This window comes from Amblyomma mixtum, chromosome 10, assembly GCF_055824585.1.
Source record: "Amblyomma mixtum isolate Tamu chromosome 10, ASM5582458v1, whole genome shotgun sequence".
Taxonomy (NCBI): domain Eukaryota; kingdom Metazoa; phylum Arthropoda; class Arachnida; order Ixodida; family Ixodidae; genus Amblyomma; species Amblyomma mixtum.
In genome coordinates this window covers 186,183,529-186,210,983 of record NC_143021.1, presented here as the reverse complement: position 1 = coordinate 186,210,983, position 27,455 = coordinate 186,183,529, and the positions used below count along the sequence as shown (strand labels likewise).

The following is a 27,455-nucleotide window of genomic DNA, read 5'->3' as shown; positions in this document are numbered from 1 at the left end:
TCACTCCTAGACATCAATGTCAAGGACGTATTTATAGGGGTTTGCAAATTCGTAGAAAATATAACTGGCTTGCCTGGTCAGGAGATTCAGGCTATCTGTTGGTTGCATTGGCATAAACATTGGCTTGTCTGCATCGCCTGCCCTTTTCCTTGCTGCTAATGACCGGTACAAACCCATCGTAAATAGGTCCACGAGAACATGCGGAATTTGTGGTGCCTCAGCAGCTCTTTCAGGCTGGATGAACGTAGCTGCATCAGATATTTTCAAGATAAACGCTAGGTGGATTTCCACCGGCGCGAAGTAACCCCCTCCCACACTGCAACTCTTACAAGGATTCATCGAAAGCTTCGTTCTTCCAAGCCAGGAGGGGAGAGGATAAATGCACATGTACATTTCCTCTCATTGAACATTTATTTCCCGAGCAACAATTTTGTTCGATAAATTTATGCTTTGTCTCATGGTGCCTCGGTACGCAGCAGAGGTGGAAAACCCTGGCGTTGCTGCGGCAAGAGGATGGCTAGTCCATGTTGGTAGTGGTTTGCAGGCACTGCTATGTGCTCATCCTTTTCTAGCCACTGCCATGCTCTTGTGTTGTCCCATGTTGTCCATCAAGCCAGTGCGCGTTGACATGGTACTCGCTTTTGTCATGATGAGAAGCGCCAGCTTGCTTTTACTGCAGGACAGCTGCAAATGCAAAGCACAGAATAAGAACATTCGACAGCGCAAGCTGTGCGAAGCACACGAAGAAAAGCTGACTGCGGACGCTAACTATGCAGGAATGTGCACTAACTTCGTGGTCTGTAGGTCTGTGCGGCTGCATTTAAGAGCGTTCAATATCGCTATCTCTAAAAAGTCAAAGCAGTGTTTCAACTTTCAGGCAGTGTTTGAGAAAGTAACCCAATGTGACTTATCGCTGCAAGTGAAGCCGAGTACAGAAGTGAGAAAAATACACTGGCTGCTAGTAATTCTTACCAAGGACATTCTGCTCAGCTGCGACCCAAGTGGTACAACCCCGGGGAGCCAAGCAGGTCAAAGAGGGCTTCTGGACACCTAGTGCTCTCAACAACTCTCAAACTGTCAGCCCTTGTAGATGAATAAAGTTTTTCCTTCTCCGCTCGCTCCAAAGGACATCCTGAAATGATGCACAAATACTCATTTCGAAACCGACGCCATTGGTGCATTCCGGGTGCATCACTACGTTTACAGTGAAATTACTGCATAACACCTCTCACCATGATGTCCTCAGTATCTGCATTACTGGGCATCACAAGGATGGTAATTGCTAAAACTAGTCACGTACATGCACATATAGTGCAGCTCTTATTTATTAAAACCAACCAGTTTAAAATATATTGTTATACAACACAGTAAAATAAAGATAGTTCTGAGGCAATAAATGTTAGGTCTTGATAATAAAGCCTTCAAAATGCATGCGCCGCGGACTACTTGACCAGCTCTGGCTGCAAGCAATGATGCGCTCAATCGCGGAGGCAACGCATGTGCACACTAGCTACCAGGTACCGCCATCAGATGGCGCCCGAGGCTATGGCTCATCATCATCAACTTTTCCCTTTGTCGTGACGCCGTGAGCTCCCGCTATATATATTGCCATCAGTATCACCAGCTCCAGCTGCCAAAGGCACAGTAATTGCGGTAGCGTGTTAGTGAACCGTAGTTGTGGCTTTGCCGCCGCGGTGGCTCAGTGGCTATGGTGCTCGGCTGCTGGCCCGAAAGACGTGGGTTCGATCCCGGCCGCGGCGGTTGAATTTCTTTGGAGGAGAAATTCGAGGCCCGTGTACTGTGCGATGTCAGTGCACGTTAAAGAACCCCAGGTGGTCGAAATTTCCGGAGCCCTCCACTACGGCGTCTCTCATAGCCTCAGTCGCTTTGGGACGTTAAACCCCATAAACCAAACCAAACCAAACCGTAGTTGTGGCTTTCGCGTGCTGCCACCAAGCGTTGCAATTATAGCATGATGGATAAGCAGCATAGTAGCTACACGGCTGGGAGTTAACCCTCGATCACTGCAAGCGTGTGGCGGGGAGGAAATTAAACTTGGCCGAGAAGTGCGTACGAGGATGCTGGAACCAAAAGGATGCATTCAGAAACAGAGGCTGCAAAAAGGGCGCTTTCCAAGGCAAGCCGTGCGAGTTTCCCGACCTGGAAAAAGAGCTGCTCTGATATGTGATGGAAGTGCGGAACAACACCTACGCGCTGACAACAAATATGCTGCGCAGCTTGTTGTGGGATGAGCGTGCACCAGATCGCACTATCAGCTCGGAGTCGAAATAGGTTTGGTTTGGTTTATGGGGTTTAACGTGCCAAACGACTAAGGCTATGAGAGACGCCGTAGTCGAGGGCTCCGGAAATTTCGACCACCTGGAGTCGAAATATTCCGCTGGTAACGATAAGTGACGAATGGTCGTAGAATAAATGCCCGTCATTGCCTTATTGGTGTGTTTGTACTTCAAAAAAAAATTTTCCGCACATCGCGTGTATGGGCCACACCCCGAAAACTGGCCCTCTAATCTGAAAAAAAATAATTGCGGCGCTTACACGTACGCGTTTATACGGTATATCCACATGGGTTGGTCCCTGTTAACGGCCATGCACCTAAAACTCATAAACAGCAGAATTTAGAAGACATGTCTTGTTATTTTATTAATAGCAAGGCAGTACCCAGATTGGGAACAGGTACAATGCTTGCACGTATTAAGGGTTGATCAAATGTTCTCAACAGACACTATCTGCTCTTGAGCACTGTAGCCATGCAATTGCTACATCCCCGAGTATCCTATCACAAGCGGGGAGCAGTGTCATCCCAAGGAGCTTTGCAGCTTCATAGGCACCTCACGTGCCCTCGCATGTATGTCCACATACCTTCGAAGGCATATGGAATTTTGCTTTGAAGAAGCAATTAAATTTATTTCCATGCAAGGCATGGCTTCAGATTTATTGCAGCAGTCTGTTTCTTATGGAATCCACATTCGGCTGCTTATACATTACATTCCAGGCTGTGTTGAAGAAGCCGATTAAATTATTTTCCTCCAGTTATACTTTCCCACAACTGCGCGCTGCGGATATGCCAACGTGAGTGCCAACGTGAAATGCCGAAGCGCTAGGCTATGGCACAAAGTAAGTGAATAAGGCATTTTTCTCGTGCTTCACTTGCTTGCATCGCTTTGCAGCTTTGCCTTAGTGCAATAACCGTCCATGAGGTCCAGTACCTTTTTTAAATATTTAATTTGTTCGCACCGCAGAGGTCATTGGAGGTGCTCTATACGCAAGCGGCTTCATGTCCGTGCACGGAAATATAAACCATTAATAGACTTCAGTGTAGACATCCTCTCCATTCTAAATTTACAAGGGCGTGTTGGTACGCTACCCCTCTGTGTATCTAAGGTGTTTTGGCGCAACTCATGGAGCACATTTGTTCATTGAAACCGTTTAGCGCAAACAGTGCTACACTCAAGAGACATGGATGGTTGTCCCTATTGGGCGGAACATTGCACGGACACTGTATTCATAGCTGAAAAATCAGCGTGGCATGAAGAAGCGAGCGCCTTAGTAGGGAGGCGAATAGCTCTCAAACAAAGCAGAAATCTGTGGTTTACATGCCGCTGTAGCTCAAGATTTTGTAGCGAAATTTTGCCACAACTATAAATTCTTTGCCTTGGACATTAAAAACGCATCTCCTCTTCTTGAGCAGATGGGGTTCGCCTTCAGTGCCTCCTTTGTTTGCACGCATTATGTCACTTCAGACGCCTTGGACGAGATATGTAGAGTTTGAAATCTCCACTCAGCTCGTCACAGATGTTGCCTACTTTCAATGCCTCAGTATATTTCGCACGGAAACTAAAATATGAAGATCGTGCTCTAATTTAATAATTTTTTCCATGTTTTGATTGGACAGTGTTCTATGCATTGTTCACCTTGGCGCTACCTGCGAAACAGATCCAGCCAACATATAAGTCGCAAAGATTTCCTGATAGGCTACGTAATGTGCTAAACTAGGCGGAAGCTGTTGTCGTGCTATTCGCTGATATTTGTTGGCGCCTATGGCTGGATGTAGAAGTTTATGACCAATTTTGTGGCCACCTTGCCATCACTACATTCACAAGCTCACCTCAGGTCGTGAATGCGTGAGGTCACGTGAACGAATGTCGAGTCTCTACGTCACGGAATTTTTCTTAGAACAGTTTATGTTGTAAAAATTCACTTCCCAGAGTTTTAAGACAATGGCTGCATGCGAAGCTCTTTTAAATGAAGATGCAGGTTGGTCAAGTGACCGAATAGTCTGTAGAGGGCTACCCATTTCTTGTTCTCACCTATTTGTATCGGTGGCTGTTTTCATCGCCCTAGCTGCTGAAGCGGGCTGGCTCTAGTCGCGGGATCCACGTGACGACTGCACAGGTGACAATGCCACGGGCGGACCTTCACTGATGGCTCGATAAGCAGAGGCTATTCCTCCTACTAATCTACAAAGGCAGAGCATGCTCATTACAAATTCAGCAGCTACTGCAGGTTTACAGGTGATAACGGAGTTACTAGGAACAAGAAAACAATATAAGCTGCATTGCTTTGCTGTATGGAGATGTCACTATGCGATGGGGTGCGCAGGTCGATGTGTAGTGAGGAACATTCAATTGCTGGTGAAAGAAAGAACAGGATCGTTTTGAGGCCCATGCCGGATCCGGGCTACACTACGCAGGTGGGCACATGAGATCTAGAAGTCTGCGGGATAAAGTGCTGCATCTGGCGCATGAGAGGGTTAGTTTTAGGGTTATGAAAGAGAGCTTTGTCATGCAATTGATGCATTTGGGCTTATCACGCTGATTACTGTTGTACGTTGTCAAGTTCAAAGCCCCAAAAGGCTATGGAAATGCCGTAAAGTGCGATTAAATTCAACCACCTGATACTCTTTGACGTGTACTGAAGCTGAGGAGCATGCCGACAGTTTTTCAATTCACCTCCATCGAAATACAGCCGGCTTAAGGAAGCGGGGACGTTGTCCCAGGGGCCTTGAGATAATAAGCAGAGCGCCAAAGCCATTCAGCTACCGTGGCGGGACTACTACAGACACCCTGAGATTGTTTAATGTGCTCTAGAATATCATTGTACATCGGTGCTTTAAGTCTTTCGCTCTACCGAAACAGGGCTGTCACGGAGAGTATGATCTGTGGAACTCGCCAATGTACTAAGTAATTTATATTAATTTTAGGTGGTCGAGCACTGTAGCTCTGAGCAGTTGTAAGAGTGCAACCAACATATAAACACCTAGTTGAGAGACAAGCAGTCTAATATTCCTGTGTACTTCGAAAATTAAAAAAAAATATATACTTTGGAGAATGCCTGGGCAATATAAAAAAGCTCAAAATGCACAATATGTGCCAGATAAATGTCTCAGGAGGATAAATGGCGTTTGGGGCCCAGGGTAAAAAGAGTCGATGTGACGGAGCCCCAAAGCACTCACAGCTACATTCTTATCTACGCCATCTTTGTGCCTCGAGTGGCCACCGCGAAAATTTGTGCCAACATACAGTGTAATATACAAGTAAACACGCCGGTCTGTACTCACATTTTGTGCAGCAGCAATATTTAGATCACAACAGGTTCAGGTACTGGAGCTGTGCGCTGATGCGAAAAGGCGCTCCAGGCAATGAACACGCCACTGCTGCATGCTGGGAGGTTCGAAGCGGCGGGCAATCGTGCGAAGCCTTGGCTTCCAAAGAGGACGCCGAGTCTGCGCTGGAGAAGGCGGTGAGCGATGTTAAGGACATCGCGGATGGATACGTACTTTTGACACAAGCTGGGTCGAAGCTCAAAACATTGAGACGAGAATAGAGGGGTATGCATATATCAAGTGTGAGAATGAAAAATGCCAGCAGATGTTAGGCCCAGAAATGTTAATCATTAGCTTATGCTGTAGTAACAGAGGACATACCAAGAAAAATTCTGTGGAAGATGAGCGGGTAATCACGTGTTCCGATAAGGTAAGGAAACGTGCAGTCGGATGGGGGGCTATACTTATGCTTTAAGTGAACACCGGCTCCCGGCTACACTACGCAGGTGGGCGTATGAGATCTAGAAGTCTGTGGGATAAAGCGCTGTATCTGGTGCATGAGAGGGTTAATTTTAGGTACATGAGAGAGAGCTTTTTCATGCAATTGATGTTTCTGGGCTTATCACACTAATTACTGTCGTAAATTGTCAAGTTTAAAGTCCCAAAAGGCTATGAAAATGCCGTAAAGTGCGATTATTATGAACCACCTGACACCCTTTGATGTGTACTGAAGCTGTGCAGCACGCGGGTGGTTTTGCAATTCACCTACATTGAAATAGAGCCGGCTTGAGGAAGTGGGGATGTTGTTCCAGGGGCGTTGAGATAACGTGCACAGCGCCAAAGCCGTTCAGCTGCCGTGGCTGGCTACTACAAACACCCTGATATTATTTAATGTGCTCTAGAATATCATTGTACATCGGTGCTTTAAGCCTTCGCCTCTATCGAAACAGAGCCGTCACGGAAAGTATGGTCTGTGGAACTCGCCAAAGTAATGAATAATTTATATCAATTTCGGGTGGTGGAGCACTGTGCCTCTCAGCAGTTTTAAAAGTGCAGTCAACACACACAAACACCCGGTCGAGAGACAAGCACTCCAATATTCCTGTGCACTTCGAAAATTTCAGGAAAATACTCATTAGACAATGCCTGGGAAACAGGAAATACCTCGAAACATCACAGCAAAAATTCGCGCGAATACACAAAAATTAGGGTGGGTGTATAAAAGGAATGAAAAATAATAGCGGCCGGCCCGCACCAGCGAGAGTGGTCACAGCGATAGTACGCGTCAACACACAGTGCAGTATGCAGGCATGTAAGCTAGTCTCTACTCACCTTTTGTGCCGCAGCAGCAGTTACATCACAGCAGATTCATGTAGAGGAGCTCTGCGCTCACGAGAAGTCGCTGCAGGCAACGAAGGGCTCACTGCTGCAAGCTGGGAGGTGCGAAGCGGCGGTTGGTCGTGCTCAGCCTTGGCTTCCAAAGAGGACACAGAGTCTGCACTGTAGAAGGCGGTGAGCGACGTTAAGGACGTCGCGGATGGATACGTACATGGGACACATGTTGGGTCGTAGCTCAAAAAATTTGAGGCGAAAATAGAGCGGCATGCCATATATCAAATGTGAGAACGGAAAATGCCAACACATGTTAGGCGCAGAAGTGTTAATCATTGGCTTATGCTGTAGTAACAGAGGAGATACCAAGACAATTCTATGGAAGACGAGCGGGTAATCATGTGTTCTTTTAAGGTAAGGAAGCTTGCAGTCGGATGGCGGGCTCTACTTAAAGCGGCCGATGCCTTGCCCATCAAAATGTACTACCAATAATAGCATTACACTGTAAATTAGATTCGAGCAGATACGAACTGATAGGGTCAAAATTAGCATTCTTCATTGATTTAACGCATTGACTCTTCAGTTAGAAGCATAGACAGAACTGGTGGAGACTATGGCGAAGGGCATAACATTAGAGCCCCAGCAACACGTGTAGCGTACATACACACCCTACTATGCACCCTGAGGGAACAACGTTAACGGACGAGAAGCAATACACACAAGCCTCGAATACTAAGGCGAAAGCCTTTAATGGCTCATACTGTCGTGACCAAGCCGTGTTAGCAAATTTGTCCGCGTTTCAGATGGTCGAAATGGTCGTGACGTCACTGCGGGAGTAATTTGACGGGTGTCCATCGAAATATGTGAGTGTGACTGGGCAATTTCCTTTCCTCAAATACAGTTTTCGACTGGTGTCCACCGAGACATGTAAGAGAGTTACCGCGTAATTTCCTTTCCACAAATACAATTCCTTTTTCTTCATTACGGCCCCTCTCTTCTTTCACTCCACTTCCTCCCTTCCTGTACGGTGCGATTCAGGTGTCCACCGAGATGACAGAGAATTACAGCTTCATTTCCTTTCCTCAAAAAAGCGTTGAGGACAACATCGCGTCGAACGAGTGGTGGCGTTCCGTGGGCTCTCTGGCAGCGCTACAACACGCTGTTCCACTCCTAAAGGCAAAGACTAATCGTCATTAATTGGCAGTTAATTAATGCACCAACAGAATGTGAAGTGAACAATCGCGTAGCAAAATACAGCACTCAGGTTTTCGCCTTTCATCACTTTAGCCGCTAAAGTTCTTAGTATTTTTTTTTACTCAAACTGGTATGCATTCGAAATGACATGGCACGCAGGCAAAAGTTTAAAACGCAGCAAGAAATACCACAGTGATGTATCTCCGCATAACTTAGACTGCAGGTCTCAGGGGAATAAATGACGGCGGCGGTCGTCAGTAAAGCGAGTCACAGCAAAGGACCCACAAGTATAACACAGGATGACAGAGGAATGAGCTTTGCGTAAAACGCAGCTGCGGGTCCCCGTCAACTGGTGAGTCAACAGCATGCGGCAAAAAGTACCAAGCTCTTGATGACCTCCTGTTTCAGAGTCCTGCATAGCTGTCTCCATCGCGCAGAGGGCTGCGCATCTGTTTCCTTCTCGCGCAATCAAGTCACACGAATATTCTCACCCATGCCATACTTGTGTTCATAGCAGTGCTGTAAATTCGCTTCAGCCCAATGGGCAGCAACACACCTTGGGACGTCCTGGGGACGTGTGAAACATCCCGCGGACGTCCAGTGCAGCTTCAGGGCCTAATGGAAGCACACAGCATTAAGGACAATGAAGAGGTCTTTTCTCACCGTATACGCCCAACCGCTTTTAGATTGAAGCCAGGTTGTCAACGGGAGTCGTTTCCACTGACGCGAAGAAGTCCCTGCAGACAGCTGGCACTACACTGGTGCTGCAAGGTGCCGGAGGGAAGGCGATTGAGACTAGACTTGGCTTCCAAGAAAGGCACTGAGCCTGGGTTGGAGACGCAGGTGAAAACGACATTAAAAAGTATGCTGTGGAAGGTAGCAATAGAAGAGAAACGATAGGTGGAAAGCCTAGGATAATGGTATGAAAGTGAACGTCATTGACCAGGCGTTTTAGGAATAATTTTCACAAATTTTAAAATTTTTTGATAGCTTTTGCATCGCAGTATTAACTTATGGTGGACACCGGAAAGCCTATGAATTGTAATCAGTACTGAGCTGGTTTACTAAATTTTTATGACTAACATTTTAACTATCACAGATGGGCAACTGGTTGCAATTAAAGAGGTTTGTAGCAGGTTATTAGTAACAACCATATTAGTTTTTAGCATTTTGAGAACACGATTACCCTCGCCGCTGTGGCTTGACAAAATCTGGTCGCATCAGGCGAAAATACATACCGTTTCGAAAGCATGCAGGCAATGCAGCCTATCAATTCCATGTAACTAGTCAAAAAAGCCAAATTTTGTAGAACTACAGCGCCAAGAGTAATCGCATTTTCGAAATTCTAAAAATGATACGCCTATTACTAACACCTGGCTACAACTCTCCAATTGCAACTAGGTGCCTAACTGAAATAATTAAAAAAATAAATGATTAAAATTTAGTTAGGCAGCTTACTATTACAGACGGTTCACTAGTGTTCTGGTGTCCGCCAACACTAGTAACACTAAGCCACTATGCCACAAAAGCCACCTTTTCCCGAAAACCACACTTTTTTTGCCTGTTTTCATGCCTGGAGACACGCAAGAAATGTTCGCTGAAACAATTGGTGTAAATCTAGGATAACAGCATGGATAAGCAACATGATTTAGGTGCAGAAATGGCACTGGGGTCCTTCTATACAAACTAGCGTGAACTTTGTGCTCAACAATCTCATTTTTTTTAAAGGCGATAATGATTCAGTGTGTAGCTATATCAAATATTATCTTAGCTCGCTCTTGACGAAAAACTGTTTCATGCTGTGGTCGCCATCTGAAAGTTTTCAAACATTTTTCACATCGTTTTTAATTTTTGTGAGTGAATAAAAGGCATTATGCTTTCAGAAGTGTTGATTTAAAATGGATCTGTTTTATTTTTTCTGAAACATGAAACACAGAAAAAAACATGCTATAGTATGGTATTTTATGTTCTTACGGTTCTTACTTTTAAATTTTGTGTTCATACGGCCGTCATTTCAACAATGTTTCAAGTTTTGAGCAAGACAAAAAGCTGACACGAAAGATTCAGCGATCAGAAAGTATAGGCCGTGCCAGAAAAAAAATGCGCTCCTTGCGAATGATTTCTCTTTTCAGCATATTCAGCGTTCAGCTGCAACAGACAACACACTATACTTTGCACAGAGCCATAAAAGGACATTTTTTCACGCAATCTAATGGAATCCATTCTGTCTGTAGGCAAGAAAATAATTTTACAACTCGAGCCCCAACCCCCTACTCAGGCTTTGCACCGTGCCCGGTCTTCACTGCAGCGTGCCCTGGAATTGGCTGCACTAAGCACGTAAGTACCGCTGCATGGTGCTCTAAGAGGATCTTCCCGGAGTTTGGGTGTTGAAAGGTAGGTTAGCGTGTTCATCCAGTATTCGACGCTTGAAACTCTTGGGCCACTGGCAACACTGCAAGTCGAGCGTGCGCAGTTGAGGTAGATGCAGGCCTGATCTGATTAAACGCTTTTGCGCGATTGAAACCAGCGCTTTCTCAAACAGCCCGGACAGCACGAATTCGTTTGCTTGAGTAATTTATTGCATCACCAACAGATAGACGGACCGCTTGATAAGTGTTGTCCGCCCATACAAATAGCTCAAGGGTATAAGTATTTGAGTTTCGCATGGCCTCTGAAGACTGGCTCTTGCTTGTAAGCGCCTTTCTCTCCAGAAGGCGAAGATCTAGAGTGTCCAGCTCGTTCGTCCTGACTTGTTTCTGTCATCGGCATTGCCAAATGCACGAAAAACCAAACTTTATTTTGCTCATGGAACATGTCATCATCTCTAGGTGCTGTTTTTCCTCTGCTTGTTAACATACCGCAAAGAGCGCTTCCTGGAAGAACGGCTGCTCAGCGCTGGTGGCGGAGCTCTGCCTGCTCTGCTCGTGTTCGGACTGAAAACGCCACCTGAATGTGATAGCGCTTCTCGTAGTCGCATGATGAGGAGCGTGGCTAACAGCTGTCTTTCGACCTCATCTCCAGCTACCACGCGGGATGTCCTGACAGATGCATCGGCTACGTGGCGCTTTTGACATTTTTTTTGTGACATGCCTTCCAGCAGATTTCTGTATTGCCGATTCTGGTGCCATAGCCTAGTGCACCATTGCATTCAGGCAGTGGAGAACTGCATATGTGTACACTTTCAGCCGGCTCCAGCGTGCACTGCAGTGCAGAGCAGACACATAGCAACACAGGAGTACCGTATTTACTGGCATAATAGGCGTACTCCGTTTGGTTGTGAAAAACCGGACTTTTTTTTTATTTCCGCGCATAATAGGCGCACCCCGAACTTGGAACTGTTATCAATACTGTATTTACATCATTGCAAGCCGACGCTCCCCCCCCCCTCCAATTTTTATTTTAACGAAGTTTTTGCTGAACTGACCACTAGTCTTCACTATTGCTGCTGCCGTCGCAGTTGCTGCGGACCCACAGCACATACAGCATCGCGTGGAACAGCCGCACATAGTTTTCAGGGATGCTCACTTTAAGCGTCTGTTTGGAGAGCTTCATCTGCAGCCAGAAACCTTCTTGACTTACGCGCGGACGAAAACCACGGCGCTAGAAGTCGAAAACAATAAATGTGGCACGCCACAGTCGTAACTACCGCACTTCTCGACCAGGAGGAATTTCCGGCCTGCCGCACGCTTGCCGTGTTCGACAGCAAACTCCCATCCTTGTAGCTATTAAGGTGCTTGGCCGTCGTGCTAAAATAGAAACGTTCGGCGGCAGTACATGAAACCCACAACTACGATGAACAGGCTACCACAGATACCGGGCCTTTGACAGCCACAAAAAACTGGAGCTGGTGATGCTGATGCCCATAGGAATAGCGAAAGCTCGTGGAAAATAAAAAGCTGATGATGATGATTACCTTGGTTTCGGGCGGCATCCGGGGGCGGCACCTCGAAGCTCCTGTGCGTGCATGAGGCCTCTGTGATCAAGCGCCCGTTGCACGCAGCCGGAGCTGATCGCGGAGGCCAGGTGGCGTGCATTTCGAAGGCTATTCCTGCGTGGGTCGTGGGAAGTTTCGGTGGGGCCCTTACACGGTGTTTTTTTTAAATATTCCCTTTGGGAAAATGGTGCGGCGCGTACACGGGTGCGCTTATGCGGTATGCTCAATTTTGCTAGTCGAAAAATTTCTGGAAATTTTACCCTGCGTAATACGAACACCACGAACTTTAAGCATTTTTATAGAAAAGTGCGCCTATTATGCTAGTTAATACGGCATATGTATTGGTGGAACCTACTGAAATACATACCACTGAATGGTACTGAGCAACGCACTGTCTTTCTTTGTTTGGCTAGGACCAGATGCATTAAGCGATTCATTAAATATTCTATAGTTACAAGTTTTCTGGTAGACAGGTGTTTGCTATAATTTCGAAATGCTACCGGCCACAACGCGGAAATATTTGCGCCAGAAAGAACCTCGGATAATGATTTTCATAGTAAAGCAATTAACATTTTTTTATAAAGAATTTGGAATGGTAAAGTTCAAAGTGTAGCTCCTTTGATGGTGAATGATGCAATTGCAGTTCTGTGACTACTTGTGTCAAGAAATGAGTACAATGCAAGAAAGGTGAGGAACGAGGCACTGTAGTAAAGCTAGAAATAGCGTAGTCGAGTGGCATCCATAGACTAATTTCTTTGGGCCTGACTTAGTAGAAATAGTATGTTACTATTGCACAGTATGCCAAATTCGAGAACTAACGGACTGATACGGTTAAACGAGCTGTTTTTATTACTATTAACGCACTGACGATGCAGGGAGCAAGTAATGCTGCAAGTGATGGAGGCAATGGCAAAGGGATTACGAATAAGACGTTTGCACCAGGAAAGAGGCCTCCAAGTATTTTGAGAGAACACTTTTACTCCGTAAGAAGGAACACACAAAAGCTTGCATGAATACTTGTTAAGAAAAGTCCACAAGAATATAAAAAGCATTAGTATTGGTCCACAATACAGTTAAACGTATACAGGACTACGCAACGCATAACAGAATGCTTGGAGGCAGTTCCACAAAAAAAAGTAACAAACTAGACGCAGTAAAGGCGCTACTCTGATATTGCAATAAAGGTATACGGTTGGAAACCAAAGCAAACTTGGAGGCCCAGCAAAATGGCTACGCTTTCCTCCTTTGTTCGAAACAAGCCCTTACAACTTGAGAGTAGCAGGCTAGGTCCTTAGGGTGCTAGATAAGTGTTTTTTAAGGACTAAGGATTAAGCATTTTTCTGCATCAAAAACGTACGGGTTTTGCAGTAAATACAGCACGTCTTGTACTTTACGCGAAAGCTACGCGGATAGGTGGTTTTCAACATAAGACCTGAATAGAGATCTATATAGGATTGCTGGACCACTTTCCAAAGTAATATAACGTTTTGAGGACCTCTGTGTGCTTTCAGGCATATACGCAGCCTGGAATGCAGCGAGCAGTAACACACCCCATACAAACAAACAAAAAACAGTGATCCGCTGTGAGTCTTCCAGGTGAAAACCTTCCTTTTCGCGTCGTCTCCTATATCTACTTTCTTCCGAAAAAAAAATAAAATAAGGAATAATGCTGCACAATCACCTTCAGAACTTAGGATGAAGTAGGCGACGCTTCTCCACGGCTGGCGTCGCCCGTTGGTGCCCTGTGAATAAGTGTTGCGTCACATCCTAGCCGAGGCAAGAGAGAGAGAGAGCATGAGCAACAAAAGTTTATATGCCAAGATTAGTCGGGTGTAGTGTATTTAAAAAGTGCAATAGTACGGGAATGAATTTGAGAGAGGTGTTGAAATAAAGGGGGTAGAAAGTATAAAAGTATATTTACAGGAAATACTGCCACCCAAATGCGTTTAGTTAAAATTTATTCATGTGCATTAGTGACTGCACAACTTACAGGTCTCATAGAGCTCCAACAGAATGTATTCCAGCGTTTCTTCCCTGATTCACTTCGTGATCTACGAGGTGGCAGCGAATCGGATCACAAAAAGCATTAGCCTATACTCCACCATCGTCGCCATTATCATGACCATCGCTCCAGTTGAGGCTAATCTAGGACGGAGGCATTTCTCTAAACCCTCCAATACACCACGTACTGCACCAACGACAGCCACTATAATCGCACAAAAAGCACAATCTCATATGCCTCCCTCCTCAGCCGCTCCAACTAACACATCGTTGGCGGCCTCTCTTGGAGTGGAGAGATTCAGTACACGTCACTGCAGTGGAATATGATGACCGCTGAAAGGATCGACAATTGACCGTAGTCAGTTATAATAATCTATAAGAAGTGAATAATTTTTTTTGCTTTATTTCTGCTTCCCATGAATGGAGGTTGCTGAGGTAATAGCTACATGCAAGTAGATTGAGAAGCCATCGACCCCTGTACAAGCAAGAGGTGTGGAAGGCATACACACACATTCTGGAGCGCTTTCACAGGGTGTCAGATCATAATGGGCTCACAATACAACTGAAGCAAAAATGTACAATGCGCAAAAGAAAAAAAAGATATCATATATCAAAAGATTGAAACAAAGAAAGACTATTGAAAATCTAAAGCAACTGGTGGAAAGTAATAACTAGTGCTAACATTTCATGAGCAATTTGAATTCTGACGGAGTTAGGTTGAAAATTTGTAATCCTCAATTATAAAAATTATTTAGAAGTTTAGATCGGCTATTCTTCATTTGATGACCGTAATTAGTTTTGAATTTGACAACTTCCCACACATCTGTATGATGAGTTAGTCGTACAGGCGCAGACTGTTTGCTACTTTGAGTGGATGTCGTGCAATGTCTTCGAGAGCTAAAATAAAATTGGTTTTCTTTGATTATACATTTGCTGAATTTTACGATGATTATATGTTTCAAATACAGGTTCAGTGTGCTATACATATGGTAGATATTCAATAATATAATTTTTTTTGCAATAAGAGGTTTGTTAACATTGGATTCCGTTGTCGAGCCCCATGTCAAACAGCAGTACTGTATGTGAGAGGAAAATAATGCATTCAAAATTAAAAGCTCCTCTAAAGCAAGTAACGTGTATCTAATCTGCTGAACAGGCACACAGAGCGACTAACGCTTTGTCCAAACAAATTAACTTAAGAGGATTCTGGTGTGGGCTAGTTGGTTCATGCTTAATAAACAGATTCACAACAGCGCTACGGAACAAGGACACAAGGAACACAAGGCGCCCGTCCTGTGTTTTTCGTGTTCCTTGTGTCCTTGTTCCGTAGCGCTGTTGTGAATCTGTTTATTAAAAAATTAACTTAATCGCCACACAACAGATAGCGCCCAAAATACACACCAAGGATTGAATAGTATTAATAATTTCAGCCTGTGCAAAGCTAAATGTTGCACTGAGACCTCTTGAAATATTAAGGCGAAAGCCTGTAATGCCTCATCGTTGTAAGCAGCAGTTGCTGACAGAAAATGTCACGCTTTTCAATTGGTCGAAACGGCCGTGACGTCACAGTGCGCGAATTTCAAACGGGGCCAATTGTACTTTGCCTAGTAACCATGCAACCGATTGAAGGGATCGTATAGTGATGCTCCAAGTAAGTGGGACTGAGCTTAGTTAATTGCTTAATTACCCAATTAGCCTAATTAATTTTTCTAGTCAGGCCATATAAATAAATAAAACGGAGTAGGAAATTGGTCAAGCTCGGGAATCGAACCCCGGTCTTCGGCGTGCGAGACGAGCATGCAATCCACTCCGCCATGCCAGCTCGATGGTCTGGAATGAACAAAGGCGCGTCTAGTGAATACGGTGTCTTCGCTCACTCCCATCCTCCTCCCTTCCCTTCCGGAGAGGTTTAGGTGTCCACCAAGATATGAGAGACAGATACATTTCCTTTCCTCAAAAACCAATTTACCGACGAGTAGTGGTGGACGAGCGAGGCGTAGAACCGAATTTCCTTTCCTCAAATACAATTTTCATTTCCATCATTACGGGCGCTCTTCCTCTTCTTTCACTCCAACTTCCTCCCTTCCTCTATGGTGCGGTTCAGGTGTCCACCGAGATGACAGAGAATTGCTGCGCCATTTCCTTTCCTCATAAAGCGTTGCGTTCAAAGGGCAAGGCATCGCGCCAGACGGGTGGTGGCGTTCCTGCCTTTCTGTACTGTGCGGTTCGGGTGTCCACCGAGATGACAGTTTTCCTCAAAAAGCGTCGCGTTCAAAGGGCAAGGCATCGCTCCGAACGGGTAGTGGCGTTCCGTGGACTGCCTGGCAGCGCTATAACACGCTGTCGCGTTCCACTCCTAAAGGCGAATCTTAAGCGTCATTAATTAGCAGTTAATTAGTTTTCAGACATTAATCAGTAATTAACCATTAAGTAGTGATTTGTCATCACTTAGTAATTAGTACTCAATTATATGTGACGCCACCAGTGCCACAGCAGCAGCGAAAGTGGTTTGAAAAACGCTTTCGCCTCTACGCACTTTAGACAGTCAAAGTGCCCCCCAATTTTTTTGTATGTTTAGTGTAAAAAATGCCTTTTTTGTTGGCAATATTTTGAAGAAATTCTGCATAAAACCAAGCGCTGAACTTACGCAGAAATACATGTGCTTGCTGAATCAACTTAGCAGGAGAGGAAGAAGATATAAATATGCTGACAGGATCAGCATACATGATGAGCTTTGGTTCTTGTGTGTAAGCTACGACACGTATGTACATGTTGATGAGCAACAGACCTAGAATGCTATCTTGAGGGGCACCTGAATCTATCACCTATATATCGAGTTTAAATTGATCTATTGGCACAAACTGCAGCGTGTTTGTAACGTAGGACTTGAACAATTATAATGCAAGGATCTTACACCTTCTTTGTCAAGGTTTTGAAACAATATTTTGCGTTTAATAAAATCAAAATCTGAGTAAAGTCTACAAATACACCGATTATCAGAAGTGTGTTTTTAAGGTTATGGCGGATGAATTTCTTTTAGTGAAGAAGCGCATGTTCTGTTGAGGAATTTTTTTGGAAACCTTAATAAGCTTTTTGTAAGTAGATGCTTTGAAGCACGGGAAGAATATTTGGACCATAGAAATTTGAGGGTACGTTATGACGTCCAATTTATCACCCTTCTTGTGCATGGTTAAGCAATACATTTGCCGGTAAAACAAGGATTTGTAATTTTAAACTGACACTAAAAGTCTCATAAAAGAAGCTAGGCTGTCCGCCCGCAGTGAGTTTTTGGTACAGATGCTCTATTCTGAAAGGGAACCACAAATGGGTGAACTATGATTTACGTTTTTTTAAAATGAAAAACTTTTTGTTTCTGTCAGACAAACATTGACAAGTTTCTGTGCTACAAGCTATTATAGCTAGATAGCACCACTGTGCCTACCATCTATGCGTGTCAAGTAACCTGAAATCATTAACTCTGTCGTCACCCAGGCGTATTCTGGTTTGCTGGTCCGGATAAGCGTGTCCAAAAACACGAATTGGTAGTACATTGTGCCAAAACAGCATAAATGCTACCTGCCGCAAGGCAACATTTTCTAATCCCTACCTTATGCTCACGCGTTAGTGCTATCGCGGTCACTTAGTTTCCAGCATTTCGAGACAAGAAGATTTTCCAAAAGAAACCTGCACAGCATTTAGAAGAACAGCTTCGGCATCGAACATCCTGCACACTAACCTTTGAATTTTTAAAATTGGCTTTTACGTCACTTTTATTTTGAAAAAGTGGAGGCACCGGGTACACGCCTGTTTTCAGTGGATATAAGATTTGTCTTGTACTGGTGTTGACTTGTTTGCTGTGAAATGCTTGAAAAATACGTTACTGACCCCACCTTGAGTCCACCAGGACACATTTAATAACGGTGTTCTTTTGAAACTGCTGCCGTGCAATCATCAGGAGCTTGTTCTTGCTGTGAAACCGCTATCGCCCTTTTAAATTTGCATTTGCAAGTTTCAGACATATCAACCTCCCTATTATGTGCGTGTCCCATAATGCAAATCAGCTTGTGTACATGGGGCCGACCAGATGTCTCCGACAACAGGCAGGTACACCATGCTCAGTGCGTACACATACTATTTGTGCGGCGGCCATGATTGCTGTTGTTCCCATCGATCAACCGCAATGGTCTGGCATGGGGGTACAGTTGCGGGCGAAGCTTTGCGACACGCGAATGCCGAGGAAAATATTATTACGGCTTCGCTAAGCACAGCGGTTCATTGAAACTAACAGGAGTGCAAGCAGACATGCCTGCTCCATCTGCTAGAAAAATACCACCTGAGTGTCAGAAAAATCTCATCTGATTGGCTAGTGAGTTAGTGAATCTATGTCCCGCAAACTTTTGTCTATGAGTGTACATAAAGAATAGCCCCGAAACTATGTAGACTACTGTGTAATGAGCCATTCTGCCTTCAAACTGGTCATAGAGTACAGTCGGGGACAGTCTCGAGACCACGTTTTTCGTAAATGAAGTCGAGCGCTCAATTATAAGCCGGCAGCTGAAGACCACACTTGTCGAGGTGAAAGTAAAAAATCATGTTCTGTCACATCCACAAGTGTAGTCGTCAGCCGGCGGCTAATAACAAAGATATCATCTTCCTTCACAGAACACATGGACCATTGACTTGTGTCCCCGACTGTACTTTGTTTCTCCAAATTTCGAAAGATTGCTTAAAAATCCCCGAACTCTTCGTGACATTTAGTTATTTTAGTAGAACATTGATGCTTCACTGAGCAAAATTTTGAAAATCAGAAGGAAAGAGTCTAACGTAATTCTGCCAATTACTGCTTTGGGATCCGTCTTTTCAAATCTGGGTTGCTACTTGGCGTCCAACCAGCATTTTCCGCTCCAGAGGTGCTCTGCTGAAGCTCTCTGCGAGATCTCTACAATGGCGAAGTGGCAGTCGGTGTAATATGTGCCAAATGCTGCACTCACAAGACATGCATTGTAGACCTCGGTATGACAGCTAGCAGCCTCTGCGTGACCGGGCGGAGCACATGATGGCGCTATTGGAGACATCCCGGGAACCGCGGATTCTGGAGCTTGCTGAGAAAGGAAGGTAGGAGGTAAGCTGTATTTCTTCATGAATGCAGCGACGCCATTCAGCGAACATTCAGACACTGCTCATGACAAATCAGAACTAGAGCGGGATAGATTAGAGTATAAAAGTCGGCGGCCACCTGCGAAAGAAAACGCATGAATGTTGCCCTGGATTAAAAATGCGATACGTACTTGAGTACAGAGTGATCGCAGTATGCTAACCCAGATAAAAACGACGGGAACTGAATGGATTGGCTATGCTAGTGGAATGCTTTGATACACCCAAATCATGACACATGGTGCACGTGTAGAAACAGTCCCATGTAGGAAGCCACTAAATGCGCCCTTGCTGCAGATTTGGCCCCGTGTAACCCGCAATACAATTCCAATTTTCCACTAGACATGACGCTTAACCTGACGTGAAAGGCGGTTGGAAACTTTGAGGGAAGATAATCAATATAAAAGACTATTATACTGAAAACAGCCACTTTTGAGAAACAAGTAATGACAAATCATTCAGCACGCTCATGTATTCAGAAGAATTTGGGCCGACTAAATGGCCACCAAGCGGCAGCAAGTACGCCGGAAACATTATTAACCGATGCTACCAACTTCCTGAGGCACGCTGCAGCTCTAATCGCACGATGTTTCATCGTAACGTCGGTGATTTTGGAGCGACGTACGTAGCTGCTGACCGTCGACCTCTACAGCGAAGCGTAGTCTTTCGACGACCACCACCCGCCAACTGTACGTCGTGGGCACCAGAGAGCACCGTTAGCATCGGCCACAGGGTGCATGTGGCCATTTCCCTCGCCTTTGGCCGACCGGCAGCCTGTGGGAAGAGAATTTCCTGCGCTGTTAAATGTAGCCATGTAAACTGCGCAGCTAAAATAAATGATCAAAGGAACAATAAAAAGTTAGAACTAGATGCAGGCGCCGTCAGCTGAAACCCAGCTTGCGGATTTCCACGCATCTTCAAGCGCACTCATGACTGAAAAGTCGATATGACATATTAAAGATTATTTTTCAGACAGGAAGCATTTGCCTTACACAGAAAAGGCCATGGTGGTCAGCGGGAGCACTGAGAGAGAACTCTTTGGAAGAACGGGAGACTAGACAGTGCTAAAGCTAGGAAAGATGCAGAAAAGGACCAGGGTCGATTTGCGTAGTTAGGGAAAGTGAATATTAGGTGGGCTAGCACTTCGGCTCCTGTGCTGGGATTCATTGTACACGGATTTAAGTTATTCAAATAGATATAATGGGTCAATTCTCGTATATGCGGAATTGGTCATCCTCTACATTAAATTCATAAGTCCCTGGTTGTCTTCTTACTACTATTGGCGCAGTGGTGCGGTGGGTAAGCGATGCGCCACTGCCCAGCGATGTCAGCTGCTGCTATCAGCCGCACTTGTGAGGAGGTTGCCTTGGTTAAATGGTTGAATGGCCAGCTTTTATAGCTTTAACGCCTGGATTAATGCACCGGGCTGAAAACACATATCCACATCTTTTCGTGTAAGGCGCCTTGAATGCGTACACATACAACAGGTGTCTTAAGTGAATGTCTCTTTCTTTCCGCGAATGTTTGCAAAAATAATGTTCTTTAAAGCTGTACTGAAGAGGAATCTGAACTCGTCTTTTTGCCGCGGGGAATCGAACTACACGTTCCCAGCATTCTTTCAAAACTTCGATTTATTGAACTGTGCGGCCGACTTCCCTAAATAAATCGGATTAACGTACGGCTCTCGCATTTTTTTTAATTCCCTGCATACGGTGGGAGGAGCCAACCAACGCGTGGAGTCACAGGCAGTCATATGACGACTTTGTTTTCGCTTTTATTTTGTTTCTTTTAGGTTTCCATGAATAAATAGATCTGGTCTCAGACTACGTAGCTGCAAATTAGACCCATGGAAAAAGAAATAATCGCGACTTCTTGCTTTCGCCGATCACTACGTAGCACTCTGCCGATGGCAGAGCGGCAAGCCCCCACGGGACTGGGTGAAAGGTCGATCGACTCCTCCCACCGTTTGCGGGGAATTAAATAAAATGCGGTAACCTGACGTTAATCCGATTTAAATGAGGGAAATCAGCGGCACAGCGCAATAATTCGAAGTTTTCAAGAACGCTCGGAACGTGTAGATCAAGTTCCAGCGGTAAAAATACGAGTCAGATTCCTCTTCAGTGCACCTTTAACCCTTTGAGGGTCGAATTATTTTGAAGAAAACTTTCCCAGGTGGTCAAATTACTTTATTGCGGATGTTGAATCTACAAAATGTATATAATCGAGAATAAATAGTAAAAAAAAATTACTAACAGTACTTTGGTGAGAGCATCACTCACAACTGGAAAATGTTCAATAGAATAGAATAGCAACGGTGATAAGCAAGCTAAGAGCAGCACCAATAAAGATAGAAATCAACCTTCGCAGCCTCTGCAAAACAGTGCCCACAAAGAGAAAACACGTTTCGCGCGACTCCGTTGCGATCCCGCGGCGGAATCGAAACCGCGTAGGCGCGTTGCCACAGAGGGCGAGAATACCTCGCGAGCAACGGTGATAAGCAAGCTAAGAGCAGCGCCAATAAAGATAGAAATCAACTTCGGCAGCGCCTGCAAGATAGTGCTGACAAAAAGAAAACTCAAATTTCGCGCGACTCCATTGCGATCACGCGGCGAAACCAAAACTACAAAAGGGGTGTTGCCGCAATCTGTGCCGCTGCGCTAAAGCTAGACATAAGTTCTGCTTATCTCCGTAAGAGGGCAGCACAAAATTCAAACACTTCTTATAAGTCCTAAGAGGTGGCAGCACCCCCCAGTGAGCACGCATTGTTCTTTTGGCGCAAAATTTCAAACGGAAGATTGAAACCGTACCCGTACGGCAAAGACCTTGCGGGACAGAAAACCGCCGCCGTACACATACGGCAAAAACCTTCAAAGGGTTAAGAGCCTACGTTCGAATACTTTTACGTCACCGCTTTTGGCCAGTTTGTGCCTATTCCGAAGGGACGAGCGCCAAGAGAATATATCCAACAATCCTGGGCAAGAAAAGTTTCGAGTGTGAAAGAGTTTTTTCATATAATGCAAGACATCACAGAGGCGCACGTTTTTTTTTGCTATTAGCGTTTTTGTGATCATCCAAAACGTTGGCGTTCCCCATTGGCTTTCTATGGCCATCTTAACTGCTACACATCGGAAGAATCCACCATTGCCTTCAATATTTCCACAACAGTACCTTACAATTTTTGAATGCTTAAAATTTTCGTCCAAAAATGTTCGAGAAGCATATGCGTAGTGCTGACAGTTGAGACCGGTGGAAGCGACATTTGTATATGTACTGATTATTATTAGTTACCCCGTGTGCAAGGGCAGCAGCTTTGCTCTAGCCTGCAGTCCTAGTTTCTTTCTTGGCGGCGTTCAGTGGTGACTGCTGTAAAATTAACCACTTTTTTTAGTTTCAGTGACTGCTTGCAGTGCTGCATGCCATCGATCACTGCACCTCAACCTCAACATTAAAAAAGCTGATGGGAATCAATAAGGCCTAGAGAAGCTTTCCGCTTGTGTTCTTGACACGAAAGCGGCCCCTTGATTCGTACCTTCTGTGCGGAGCCGTTTCGGGCCATGTGTGGATGAGCCTTTAACAGTCAGCTGCTGAAGGTCTGCCGGCAGTAGAGTTCAGCTATGGCTTCTGAGAAGGGCACCCAGTCTGGGGAAGCAAAGATATGAGACAGATAACTTTAAAACGCTGTAGGTGACTGGCATCAATTGATGCTAACTCTCCAGTTTACGATAATCCGGCTCATATACGGGTGTAAAACTGCACTTGGGGGGGAGGAGGTATGTTAGCTGAGGGACAAGTATGTTTCCTTGAGTTGGCAGACACATGTTTACCCGAACTCTTTCATAATACCTGTCTAGCATTTTCATGTACAGGCCTCATATTGTGAACGAGTGGCAAGGGTTGGCCACAATTAGGAGTTTAGAGGACTATCACGCTTCATGCGGCGACGAGACAAACTGCTCAACGGATCTTCATATGCCAATGTAACAGGCAAATAGTCGTTAAGGGCGCCATTGGTAACTGACAGCCCTGCTGTGAGTTACCAATGGCACTACCTTCTGTTAATACGTTAATAAATTTGAAATTTTGCAGCGGATATGGCCAAATAGCTATGCTACCTACTGAATTAACGCAGTCAATAACTGGGGTTTGCAAGTTGCAGATGATGAGGAGGAGTAATACTACCAAGTAAAGCATGCAGAAGCCTAGCGCTGCAATTTTTTTTAAAGACGAAGACAAAATAGTTTCATTGGTTTGCTTGTAACATTATTCAAACTTTTTAGCGAATAATCAAAAGAACCATATATGACTAAAATGTACTTTGTAAGGTACATGGAGAAGTGCATATGACCAGAATATTCGTGGAGAAGGAAATATTGTTCTATGACTTGAAAAACTGTTCCACAATTTCAATACTTCCTATTGCAAAATTTGAGAGAAGCTTGATTTTGCAATATTTTCCGGCAGTTAACATGCACTACGCGCAAGTCGCATTTAAAAGTACAGTGCGAAGCACTGCCGCTTTGTAGCAGAAGGGCTGTAAACTAACCAACGCTCCTCAGTGGTGTAGAGCTGCGCGGCGCAATCTTTCCAACTTTTGAGTTCCTCTTCAGTGTTTGCTGATCCTGGCTAGCATGCGTTGCAACGTGCCTGTCTCATTACTTGGAGGAGGAATACTGAAACAATGAGCCCTCCACTACGGCAACTCACCCATTCCTTTATCCCTTCTCTCATGGCACATCTGAGACGTCCACTGAAAAGTGAGACAATTACTCCTCTAGTTCTTTTTCTCAAAAACAATTTCTTCTTTTTCAGGGAGGAATGTTGAAGCCAGAAAGGATGCGTCTTCAGAGGCCTCGAAACGCTCGGACGGAAGTTGGATTCCTACAGTTCAATGCTGCTTCCGATTGTACAGCGAGCAAGGCCCCGGGACATCTTACTGGACTTCAGCCGAAGGTGCGTTGTCGACACCGACAGCCTCGCCAGCGAGCGACAAGGCTACGTCTCCGAAACTTCGTCACACACTACCGACGAATGCGGAAAAGTTACCGTCTCCTCACTTTCTAAGCTACTGTCCTTTTTGAGAGTAGACGTGGGAAGTAGAGAAGTCATGAAGGAGAGTCATAAGCCGCGTGGAAAAAGGAATGACAAGCATGACCGATCCGCAGCAATGCTGCATCAGAGCGAACCACCACTGAACTGCTTCTTCTGTGACTCTAACGAGCAGCAAACGCAGAACTGTGACGCCTCAAAAATCCCCGAAGAGAAGAAACGACCTTTGCGTTCGTCCGGGCGTTGCTTCCGGTGCACAAAAACTGGAAATCAGTCACGAGCAGGCCGCGTAAACGTGCAATGCAACAAATGCCGCAAGAAGCATGCCACCGCGATGTGCGACCCGAGGTACTCTCGCAACAGGCCACCCGAAGCGAGCCGAGCAGTGACGAGTGCACAAATAAGCCTCGAAGCGACAGCCACGGGAGACAGCTCCACTCTCAAAAGGACAGTTCTGCTGCAGACCACGACTGCGTTGTGTAGTGGAGAAGCTTCCAGCGCTCAAGTACGAGTTTTGTTCGACGGAGGCAGTCAGTGCTCTTACATCCCCGCTGACACCTCGCGGAATCAGGGATGCGCGCTTCTCGGGCATGAAAGGTTGACCGTCGGTGTATTCGGAGGCCACCAAGAGAAACGCGAGTCCCGGAGAGTCAGAGCTACGCTAAAGACAAAGCGCGGATGCTTACGCGAACTCAATGTGCTAGAAAAAGAAGTCATTTGTGACCAACCTATTCCCTCGCCACCGGGAAATGTACTGCAGAAATTAAGGTCCTTGGGTACGAACCAGCTGACTTCTCAATTGACGGCGGTCCAGGAAAATGTTGAGCTGCTGATCGGGTATTTATTTATTTATTTATTACCTCAAAGGCCCCGGTTGTGGGGCATTACATGAGGGATGGGCGGATTACATGCAGATTATATAAAGATTACAAAGTACATAAAGATCAGGATACATAAAGATTACAGGATACAATAAAGATTACAGGATACATAAAGATTACTGATTACATAAGGATGGCCTCAATCTTTTTCTTGAAGTCGATGCAGTTGACGATGAGTACGGCTTCCGGCGGCAGATCGTTCCAGTCCCGAGATGATATGACACATATGGGACACATATGGATCACATATGGGACTTAACGACAGGCATATCCGTGAAACCTGGGAAACGACTGAGCGCGATGGAACCATCAGCTGGATGGACTGTTCAAGGGCCTGTTGAGGACGGTGCCGAGCAGACAAACCGCCTCCAAACCGTGGCACTGCGAACCTCAGTAATTGAGAGGGAAGCGACATACATTCCGACCAAATTTCGGACCTTGGAATTAATTGGGGTGAATGAGATCGATGACACCGAGAAATCATGTGAGGCTTTGGAGTTTTTTGAGGACAACATCAAGCGAGTCGGTAGTCGTTATTAAGTTGCGTTGCCCTGGAAATCCGAGATTTCACTCGAGGACAACAGGGAAATTGCGCTGAAGCGACTCGATCAGGTGGCGAACCGGCTCAAAAGGGCTCCTGACCTGCTCCAAGAGTACGACACGACCATTAGGCAGTACGGCATCTCCGACATGGCAGAACGGGTCGAAGACGAGGTCAGCCACAACGACTGCGTTTACCACATGCCTCATGAAGCTGCCATTCACGATTCCCGAAAACTGAGGGTCGATTTGATGCTTGCTCATACTGGAAAATTCCAAGAGTCTCAATGACAACCTAGAGACTGGGCACAACCTAACAGCGGACCTCGTTTGGCTCCTTAATTTCCTCAAGTACAGTGTTGCACTTGTCGCAGACAGTCAACAGGCCTTTCTGCAAATTGGAATTCGAGAGCAACACAGAGACGCCCTGCGATTTTTTTCGTTCCGGGAGACCCCTCAGCACGGTTCTCCGTTGCATCCTATTGAAACGTAGCGCTTGTAGCGAGTTCCGTTTGGAACCACCGCGAGTCCATTTTTACTCTCCGCTACGCTTCAGCACCACCTGAAATCGTGCGAGGCCGTGATCCAGCTTCAGCGAGGCCTTTATGTAAATGACCTCCTAACTGGTGCAGACGAGGAAGAGGAGGCCGTGTAGATATACACCGAGGCCAACGCAATCTTCCTCGCCGCCTCGATGAAGCTGCACAAATGGTCATCGAATAACGAGAGGCTGCGAAAGCTATTTGGCAAGAATCTAACGAAACCAAGCCCCTGAGATTTATGTCTGGTGCACTCAAGGTATTAGGGCTGACATGGGACCGCATTTTGGATCGCCTGACCTTTGCACCGTGCGTTGCAGACAACGCTGATAAATCATACACCAAACGATCCATGCTACAAACAACGGCACGGATTTATGACCCACTGGGATGGCTGTCGCCCTTTATTGTGCGGGCCATGCTTAGTGGTTATGGTGCTCGGCTGCTGACCCAAAAGACGCGGGTTCGATGCCGGCCGCGGCGGCAGAATTTCTTTGGTGGAGAAATTCTAGAGGCCCGTGTACTGTGCGATGTCACTGCACGTTAAAGAACCCCAGGTGGTCGAAATTTCCGGAGCCCTTCACTACGTCTTCTCTCATAGCCTGAGTCGCTTTGGGACGTTAAACCCCATAAACCAAACCAAACCAAACCAAACCAAACCAAGCTCTTGTTTCAGAATCTGGCGACAAAACCTGGATTGGGATTGTCCACTACCAAGTGATATAGCCGAAAAGTATCACATTGTACGGCGAATTAAAACATCTCCCTGAGATACAGGTGCCGCGGTACTATGGAGCGGATGTCGGCGGGCAAGCAGCAAAGACGGAACTACATATCTTTGTAGACGCCAGTCCCGCGGCTTACGGGGCGGTCGCATACCTCACCACCGCCTCCGAAGACGGCGTAACTTCCATGGTAGTGAGCAAATCGAGGGTGGCTCCTCTGAAAGAACTCGCTCTAGCGAGGCTGGAACTCATGGCATGTTTGCTCGCCGCTTGATTATGCAGATACCTACTAAGCACTCTCGGGCAGCACCCGGATCGCGTAATTTTGTGGACCGATTCCGCGATCCCGGAGACGCGGTACGCTTGCAGCAGTTTGTGCGAAACCGTGTCTGCGAGATCCAGTGCGTCATTGACGGCTATGAATGGAGGCACTGCCCGGGAAAAGAGAATCCCGCGGACCTCCTGACGCGTGGCGTTGCCGTTTCTCGCCTTGCGGCCAGTGACGTGTGGTGGACAGGGCCCCAGTGGCTCCGCAAGCATGACGGC

The 27,455-nt window shown here is 45.8% G+C and overlaps 1 protein-coding gene across 10 annotated transcripts in view; it reads right to left on the bottom strand.

Moving 5' to 3' along the window:
• Nucleotides 1-392: 392 nt before the first annotated feature.
• The window catches only part of LOC149327960 (uncharacterized), a 90,891-nt gene continuing 63,828 nt past the window's right edge, over nucleotides 393-27,455 (bottom strand). For 6 of the 10 annotated variants that reach the window (XM_089563075.1, XM_089563072.1, XM_089563073.1 and 3 more), the window contains 11 exons: nucleotides 22,708-22,817; nucleotides 19,804-19,952; nucleotides 19,016-19,126; nucleotides 13,705-13,790; nucleotides 12,003-12,137; nucleotides 8,753-8,915; nucleotides 6,896-7,063; nucleotides 5,579-5,748; nucleotides 4,329-4,478; nucleotides 973-1,132; nucleotides 393-684 (listed from right to left, as the gene is read on the bottom strand). Coding sequence is in view for 4 of the 10 variants with exons in the window: in XM_089563071.1 (XP_089419197.1) it covers nucleotides 8,791-8,915; nucleotides 12,003-12,137; nucleotides 13,705-13,765; nucleotides 19,016-19,165 (471 nt within the window). In the remaining 6 variants the exon portion in view is untranslated. Of the gene's footprint in view, nucleotides 685-972; nucleotides 1,133-4,328; nucleotides 4,479-5,578; nucleotides 5,749-6,895; nucleotides 7,064-8,752; nucleotides 8,916-12,002; nucleotides 12,138-13,704; nucleotides 13,791-19,015; nucleotides 19,953-22,707; nucleotides 22,818-27,455 lie in introns of all 10 variants that reach the window. The other 4 variants (XM_089563084.1, XM_089563083.1, XM_089563071.1 and 1 more) reach the window with 4 other exon arrangements.